Raw genomic sequence first — 9,236 nt, 5'->3', positions numbered from 1 at the left:
CTACGTAAAATGTATTGTAAATCTTAACAATTAACAACATTTGATTAACTCTTGAAATTTTATCTATGCTACATACATTGAGACAAGTGGAGTAATATATATTACGTATTTACAAATTACGTAAAAATATTATAAATTACATAAAATCATGATAATTGACAACATAAAATATGTTTTGAAAAAGATACAAAAAATTCCATTGATTCTTGAAGTTAATCTGTCGTAAAAATACTATAAATCATGATAATTGACAACATAAAATATGTTTTGAAAAAGATACAAAAAATTCCATTGATTCTTGAAGTTAATCTGTCGTAAAAATACTATAAATCATGATAATTGACAACATAAAATATTTCAAAAATAAATACATTTAAAAAAATTCGATTGATTCTTGAAATTAATCTATCGTTAAAAATTATGTATAAAATACAATAAATCGTGATAATTGACAACTTAAAATATTTATTAAAAAAACAGAAAAAAAAATTGACTGATTCTTAAAATTAAATCGTGATAATTGACAACATAAAATTGTTCAAAAATGTTGTATGTGGGTAGTCTTATTGTGCCTTGAATAGCGTCAAAGAAAGTACAAGTTTGTGATAAAAAAAACTTATTCATTTATCCACGCAAACAATCGCTTCAAAAATTTCGTTATTAGCCCCAAAACATACCATTTATGTTATTGGGCCCGTGCATAGCACGGGCAACAAAATCTAGTCATAAATATAAAATACAGTTACTCTCCCTTAATAAAAGTATATTGATTATTTCCCCTAAATACTGTGCATTCTTCTTTAATATTAAATATCAACTTTAATCTTGTGACAATTAAGTAGATTATTTTATTTAGTGGTATAGCCAAATAAAATGGAGAGGATTGGATTAAACGCCAATTAAGCGAAGTGTCGTGGAGCAGCTAAGCAAAGAAGAGGCGGAATGGCCAGTGCTGCTACTGTTCATGGCTTCGCAACTAGCTTCTTGTTTTCTCCTCGCAGCACAGGACACTTTACTTATTTCCTATCATCACTACAAATTCAACCTAAAAGGAGCAATTTCAACTTGCTCAACACTTGCCCTTTATCGCATTTATCAATCAAATGTTCATCCCCAAGTCAGTACGGATCTACCGCAGATGATAACTTTTTCCAACAAAACAAAAATTTAGATGTCAGTCTTACTCTTCTTTCTCACACACAGACACACATCCCATTCTTCTATTGATTTTCTGATTTTTTTTTATTTTTTTATTGTGGAATAAGAACCAAGAGAGCAGAGGGTTTTGGAAGAAATGGAAGGTAAAGTAGACCTATTTCCTGTTTTTCAGTATAATGTCGAGGGATTTGGTGAAAACTTATTTGACATTTGGTTTATTGACACTCTCTCTCTCTCTGTTTATCAGGAGAACTCAGCGGAAATGAGTGCGAAGCTAGCAAAGCTGGGGCTTGCGGCAGTTCTTGCTTATGGTATTATTGATGGTGTCACATACACTAGTTTCTTTGTGCTTGCATTTATGGGCTATGAGAAGACCACCGGCAATAATCCTGCTGCAAATCTCCAATCTTTGTTGGGGGTAAGTAGTAATTCTTTGCTACTAATACTTTATTTTAAGGTTATTAATTAGGTATGAAATATGCAATTGATTGTTTCTGGTAAATGACCAATTGATAAAAGGGGGGAAATGGCATTAGCTTTAGTTTAGAGAAATGGCGACTTGATTTCCTAGAATAACTTCTCTTTTGAGGCAAGGGTCTATCGGAAACAACCTCTCTACCCCACAAAGATAGGAGTAAGGTCCGCATACATCTTACCCTCCCCAAACCTCACTTGCGTTGTTGTTGTAGACTTAATTTCCTGAACATTTTAGTGCAAAGGTAAAAGTTACCTTATTATGGGAATATGTGGTATTCACATTTAGGATACTGGATGAATGCTTATCATAGCATTTTCACTTGTCGTAGAATATCCACTTCAGTATTTAGCATACCGAAATTGTCTTTTCCATTTCTTTAGATCAAAGTTAAGACCATTTTTTCCTTTTCACCAAATTGTGAGTTCCTTTATCTTAGATCACATTTAATGTCATTCTTCTCCTCTTTACCAAAAAGAGCATCCAGGCCAAACTCTGTAACAATATTACTAGTGAGAATCATTTAGCAACTAGCCAACTATAGGGAACTTGGAATTTTCATGGTGCCCCGTGCCAATCTGGACCTTACTTCCCAATTGGATATGTGCTATTTTAATTGCCCACTTTTGTATTTTCATTACTCCTTTGCTCAAAAAACACTCTTCATAACGGCAGATTATAATCGCAATGTGGACGGGAAATAATGTGACAAGGCCATTTAGGGTTGCAGGAGCAGCTGCTCTGGCACCTGCCATTGACAAGGGACTAAAGAGAATACAGAAATATTTAAACTTTCCAAGTCTTGTATATGCTTTTGCTTTAGTGGTGACTATAGTTGCTGGGACATGTTTCACCATTATTGGTTTACTCATCCTTTCAAGATGGGGAAAGTGAAAGATTCCACCCATAATTTAGCTGGATATTTGTTGTAATCTGTTGAGTGTTATTTGTATCATTGAGAGAGTCCTCTGACTATATAATTTTTCCATTTATATGGTCTCGTGATAGTAGTTGGAAACGTGTGTTTAGTTATTGAACAAATTTCTAAAGTTCAGAGTTACTTGAATGAATGACAAGTTGGTGTTATCAGATTTGTGTTTCTCTGCAAAAATAAATGCCCAAATATAAGGTTAATTGAAAAATACAATTTCCTGCCATGCCTGTTCCTACTGTTTCATTTATGTTACTGGTATTTTTGCTTCTTGCATCTACTTTGTTGTTCTTCTTCTGCAGTAACCTTATAAATTATGTCCAACTTGAAGTACAATTTCGATGAAGTCCAGGTATTTTAGGTTGTTGCCTTATTGGGTTGAAAATCAAACCTATTCTTCGTCTCGTAGTTCCTTCTGTAGTAGATGTGCATTAGTAGAGGACTAGAGGCTGTGTTGGATCACCATCCAGCATCCAAGACACATAAATATGTACACTCAATCAAAATAGTTTTCTAAACTTGTAAACAGGAATTAAGTATTTATATCTAGTTGAAGCTTTAGAGGAAAGTTAAGATCCCAATGGTAGATCTCAGACGGCATAGGCATGCCACAACCAGCGAGAAGATAAACCTTATATGATAGATTGATAGCTAAGAACAGAATTGCTACCATGCTCACTTTCAACCTGTGAACAAGTCTTTATGTAGGTTAAGACATTATTGAGCACAGCAGGACGACATTTGAAGTCAAACTTCCCATCCCTCATAATTAAACATAGGATGCTCGTCATGTAACAAGGGAAGTATCTTTTTTTTCACTTCACTGAACTTAGTGAAATTTGTTAAGTAGTGCAAGGCTTCGAAATGTATCATACTTTTGCACAGAACTGCCTATCCATGCAGGACACAGTGAGTTAAGGCAATGTATCCTCCTTCAACATGTACTTACTCCTTCTCTCCAACAGTTGCTTCAGTCAAGGTTATTCTTAGGCTCTTACTCCCAAGTTCTACTGTCAAGAAAGAGGCAAAGTGCACGTATTTAGCTTCTAGCGTTATGGGTGGAATTCCTAAGACTAAGGCTAGTATAACAACATACTCAGTATAATTCCACACTATGACTAAGACTAGTAATGCTTAAAATTTTATTTACCTCTAGTGTACTCATTATTAAGGTCTCTTCCGTGAGAATGGCTGTATCCGTATCTGAGGTACCAAATGGAAGGCTTCTTTTTCTTTTTTTCTTTTTTTTTTGTAGTCAAATTGAACTAAAGCAGCATTTGGTATGAGGAGTGGTACCATGAAAAGTAACTATTCCTACAGTTGGCAAGCCAAGAAAGAATTTTTATTTTATTTTATATATGTGTTCAGGTCAGCTTGCACACACCTCGGCTAGTTTCACAAAGATACATGTCACCTCCCACCAGCAACAGGTAACTCTGTCCACAATAGATAAAAAGAAATCACCTAGTGTTTATCTTATTGAAAGGCAAGAAAGAAATTCATTCTTCACAGGAAGGGTCAAATAACATCAATTTTGGTACTCGAGTATTACTCTATCTTTTTAGTATTAGTATTGATGACATTATGACAATGATAAAACCCAAACTAAAGAAGTTGGAAGTTGGAACAAATATCAATCTATATGTATGTGAATACCCATTTGGATTTAAAGATGTATTATATAGTTTTTTGTTTCTTTACTGTGTTTGGTATCCACATTGAAGCTCGACTATTCTAAATTTGTGTTGAGTAAGCCCCATTCAGCCATTCAGGGGAAGTGCTCAATTAAATCTTGAATGGAAGTGTATGTGATTGGTTCCTTCTGATGTCATTCTTTTTCGAGAATATTTTTGTTTATCTTAATGCATTTATTCAAATAAAAATTGGTCTTCTAAATGAAAGTATATTATACATTTTGTTGAAAAATAAATCATGAAATGAAAATATTATTTGTCTTCTAAGTATTATTAATTTCATAGATCAAGAAAGATATTGCACTACAATCTAGATTTTCATATCAGCCAATAAAATTCTTGAGAAAGAGTATGATATACGTTGTGAAATTTAAAATTCTATGTTGGCTGCTTTGTAATTGTATTTTAGGTGATTATATACAATTAGTTACCTGGGAAAAAAAAAGAGAGAATGCAATTGTATTAAAAAAAACGATAGTATTATGATTACGGAATATAAAGAGATAAAATTGATCAAAAGGCAAAAACATTTTTTTATCAATTTACAAATATTATAACAAAAAAATTATCTTATCATATTTTAATTTTCTTTAACGATTATATATTCACTAGTCTGAAATAATTCAAACAAAAATATCTCCTTAGATGAACATTTCCCATTGAGAATATTGTCCGTATAGTAAAAAAAAGAAGGCTTTCCTCAATTAAGTTCTTAAAAAGTCAAAGAAAAATTGCCTTCATACAAATATAGTAGACCATCGGTAGTAAAATACAAATATAACAGACCGAAAACCAATTGAGCAATCCTTTTCTTAAATTTATCGTTGAAAGTCACGGTAAAGTGATAAGTACTTCAAATCAATTTTGGCTTTGAATTCTGAGTATATAAATTACCTTTTGTAGGGATTATTTTACCCTCAAAATGTGACTTTTCAATGCAAATACCAAGTAGAAAATTTAAAACAAAAACAAAATATAACAAATCGAAAACCAATTGAGCAATCCTTTTCTTGAATATACCGTCAAAGATCATAGAGTGATATGTACTTTTTCATCTTTAATCAAAGATCTTGACTTTAAATTCTGGATATATAATCGCCTTTAGTAGGGATTGAGACTTTCCAATGCGAATCAAAATTAGTCATGCACCAAAGCAGGCACGTGAAAAATCATAATAAAATAAAAGAATGGTTTTGGTGATTTCGAAGAAAAAGAAGCTAATTATGCGTAATCAGCGCCAAGATGCCACACTTTAGGTAACTAATATGCTTCCGTCACCAATAATCAAGAGAAAAATAGGAGACATTTGCTGGTGTAGGTAAAAGTGGTTCAGTAATCAATAAACTGATGGAGTTTGCCCAGTAATAAACCTGCAGCCACGTGCTGGAAGTACCTTTCAAGATGTCAAACTTAGCTTCTTCCCTTATTTAACTTCCAACACCATTTCAGGAGGAGGGCACACGCACATAGTATAACATAGCCAAGTGGCCAAATTGTTGCATGCCAAGTATACAGCACCGTAGGGCTGCTAAAGTAACCATTCTTTTATTTAAGGGAAAATACATAAAAAAAAAAATCTCTAAACTTGGCACGAAAACTTATTTTAGTACTTCAACTATACGGGTATTTATATACCCCTAATCTCATTTAAAGTGAATAAATATCCCCCTTAATGCTGACGTGGCATAAAGAAAATAGTCAAGTGCGTCTTTCTTTTTGATTAAAAAATTGATCCCACTAATATATGTGTTATATAATTAAAAAAGACGCAGGAAAACTTACTTTAGTACTTTAACTATACGGATGTTTATTTACCCCCATAATCTCATTTAAAGTGAATAAATATCCCCCTTAATGCTGACGTGGCATAAAGAAAATAGTCAAGTGCGTCTTTCTTTTTGATTAAAAAATTGATCCCACTAATATATGTGTTATATAATTAAAAAAGACAAAAAAAATCACCCACCCGGCCACCCCTACTTTCATCTTCTCCAAACCCACCCACCCCCAATCCCCTTTTTCTTCTTCTGCAAAAACCCCCCAGCCCTTTTCACTTATTTTGAACCCCTTATCTCACCCCCTTTCTCCTTCTTCGAACACCCCATTGTACCCTACCTCACCTGCATCTTGATCTTCATCTTTTTCTCTTTTTTTTCAGATCTATTACAGAGAAAAAAATCATTAAACTTTGTTCCGATCAAACTTGAGATTTCTGTCAAACAAAAGAAAATTTCATTAACACATTTTTATGATTTCAAAAATTATGATTGTTGTATGTCATGAAAAAAATAAGGGTTTTTGAAGATGAAATATTGGAAAGGATTGTTTGTTTTTTTTTACTAAAGGGTCGAATTCATCTACATTTTCAGTTGATTTATTTGTCCTCAAATACCAAAGAGAGCAATAAAATCGGTAAAAAATTCAATGTAGGTCCATATTTGTTGCAATCTCACATCAATGGATATTGATAGAAAATGTAATGAGAATTTTCTCAAAAGAAATTGGTGAAATTGTTAGAAGATATTGAGGTTGAAAATAGAGAAGTCATTAGTGAGAATTAATGATAATCAAGCAAGAACTGAGAAAATACTAATGGAGGTGGAAGGTAGTGCATCCATTGGAGAGACAAGGGAAAAAAATTAAATTTTAAAAATTGATTTCTGGCATGGGAAAGAGAAGAAGGGAAGGAAAAAAAAAACAAAATTTTAAAACTGATTTCCAACACGGTTCTGACGTGGCAATGATGTGGCGTTGATATGGCAATGACTTGGCGCGTGTGTAATATACGTGTCATTGTGAGACTGATTTTGTATTCTTAGGGTGATATTTATTCACTTTAAATGAGATTAGGGGATATATAAACACCTGTGTAGTTAAAGTACTAAAGTAAGTTTTCATGCCAAGTTCAGGGGTTTTTTTATGTATTTTTCCTTTATTTAAACATATTGTCCTCAACAATCCCCTCCAACATTGGATTGGATGTGCAATTATTGAAAGTTGAACAAGTTTACATACATTCTTTGTGACGACGTCCTACGTGAAAATTTGTATCCTTTGGTGTGACCCAGTGGTTTGGGCTTGGGACTTCCATGTTGGAGATCTTAAGTTTGAAACCCTTGGTCAACAAAAATAAGGGATTTGCCTTTTGAGTCGAGCTCGTCGCATCGGGCTTGCCTAGTGCGGGTTACCTCTCCTATGTGGTTTGCGAGCTATTGTATAGGAGCGAGGGTTTTACTCTGTGCGCACCCAAAGGATAGCGACTACGGGTTTCCCTTGTCATAAAAAAAATATGTATTCTACATGGTGTCTTATGTGTATTATCACGTAAGATGACATATAAGTTTAACTATATGTCAGCTAAAATCAACTTTAAATGACACATTTATATGTTATGCCTATGAATACTATCCACTAAAGAATGGATATTATCACTATGAGTTCTTCCTTTCTAGGAGGCTAAGCTTATTCCTTAGTTAACCTATTTTTTTATCTATGTTAAACATGGATTGGTCAAATATTTTATCCGTTTTTATTTTTGTTTAACCCATTCGATCTGACCCATCCGTTTTCCCGTCCAAGAATGGGGGTTTGCGGGTTCACTAGAATATATCCATTGTTTCAATGTTCAACTCTATGTGCAAAAATCAAGTACAAACAGAATTAAATATATATTTTCAAAACAATACTCTCTCGATTCAGAATATATAACGTTTAAATTCTGGATCAACCAGTGTGAAACTGAGGAAGAGGAAGATCACCTTTTCCACCATCATCAACTAGTTTTCTTAAACTTAGTATATTAATTGAGCATTGTTAAAACTAAGATTGTGGTCCTGAACATAAAGTAAAGATCGATATCCACATGTTGACCCAAAATCCCGTTACCAATTGCAATAATATAAACATTCTTTTACACTCAATTCCATCTAACGTTAGAATATATGAAAGAATATATTATTCACAATCATATCATATCCCATTAATTCCCACAATGCCTTCCTCTAATAGAAAGTTTTTCCATAAATATCGACAATAACAAAGACTTACACTCACAAACCATATAACAAAGTAGTCCTCTTGTGGTAAGTTTCATTCAATTACATATGTGCAAAAACTGGTACTTGTTTTACTATCTAAATCATTTACTTCACACATCTATAAGCTTTCCTTTTCTGTAAACACTATAACTAGTAAAAATCTTTCATTCAGAAAAGGTCTTCATGATCATGTCTTATAATTAACTACTTAATTAGTCCAAGTTGAGTTCCTGGTGAAAACGACGAAAATCCCATGCCACTCATGGCTCAGCAGAGTTCACTAGACTACAATGTGAGTTTTTTTTCACTTCTATTTTTGTTGTTGTTAGTGATTTACAGGATTTCTGATCGCGTTTCTGTATATTTTTTGGTGTTAAAAGGGTAAGTCAAAGAACAGAATTCTGACAAGAACTAGAAGGTGTTTCGAGCCAATTAGCAAAAATAATTTCACTTCTTATAATCAAGCATCAGAGATGCCTAGCAGCCCTGCCAATGCAATGGAGTTCTTGAGTCGACCGTGGAGTCCATCTTCTAGTGATCTCCTGCAAATGTTTTCATCAAGTGTAAGAAACCAACATTCTGCTATATCAGTTAGAAGCATAACTGAGGATTAAAGATTGTTAATCGTCAAACATATCCGTTTCAAATGAAAAGCTAACAGCAATTACTGTAGTTTACATTCCCCTCTCTTATGAGAATTGGTGCCTTGCTTGAACATGCATAATAATGTTGATTCAAAACTGGAATTATAAACACCCTTAACAGAGTTCTCTGCTTTTGCAGAATCTCTTGTTGAAAGACTCGGCAGGCAAAGAGGATTATGAAGAACAAGATGACGAAATACTGGACAGTTCAAGCAACAGAGCTTTTACCAATAAACAGTATATTAAGGTGATCAATCACAAACTCTTTCCACCACCCCCACCCCCACCCCCAAAACC

General features: G+C 33.5%; 1 protein-coding gene across 2 annotated transcripts; it reads left to right on the top strand.

The window, feature by feature from the left end:
* The first annotated feature begins 847 nt into the window (after positions 1–847).
* LOC102580174 (uncharacterized) lies at positions 848–4,248 on the top strand. Of its 2 annotated transcripts, none has more exons than XM_015308781.1 (4): positions 848–1,173; positions 1,266–1,301; positions 1,406–1,576; positions 3,933–4,248. In XM_015308781.1, the coding sequence occupies exons 1-4, from the start codon at positions 943–945 to the stop codon at positions 3,996–3,998; spliced, it is 504 nt and encodes a 167-aa protein (XP_015164267.1). In that variant the 5' UTR covers positions 848–942; the 3' UTR covers positions 3,999–4,248. The 2 variants fall into 2 exon arrangements, with proteins under 2 accessions (XP_015164267.1, XP_006347324.1); XM_006347262.2 differs by lacking the exon at positions 3,933–4,248 and adding an exon at positions 2,309–2,720 and having other exon boundaries at positions 851–1,173.
* Positions 4,249–9,236: the final 4,988 nt, after the last annotated feature.

The sequence above is a fragment of the Solanum tuberosum genome, unplaced genomic scaffold (genome assembly GCF_000226075.1).
Source record: "Solanum tuberosum cultivar DM 1-3 516 R44 unplaced genomic scaffold, SolTub_3.0 scf00087, whole genome shotgun sequence".
Classification (NCBI taxonomy): Eukaryota; Viridiplantae; Streptophyta; class Magnoliopsida; order Solanales; family Solanaceae; genus Solanum; species Solanum tuberosum.
The sequence above is the reverse complement of the archived record's forward strand: the minus strand, read 5'-3'. Positions and strand labels throughout refer to the sequence as shown.

Excerpts from the sequence above, each read along its gene's own strand:
- LOC102580174 (XM_006347262.2), top strand. The coding sequence starts at position 943 with ATGGCCAGTGCTGCTACTGTTCATGGCTTCGCAACTAGCTTCTTGTTT. Across the intron at positions 1,302-1,405 it reads GGTTTTGGAAGAAATGGAAG|GAGAACTCAGCGGAAATGAG; the intron begins GTAAAGTAGACC and ends TCTGTTTATCAG. Across the intron at positions 1,577-2,308 it reads ATCTCCAATCTTTGTTGGGG|ATTATAATCGCAATGTGGAC; the intron begins GTAAGTAGTAAT and ends TCATAACGGCAG.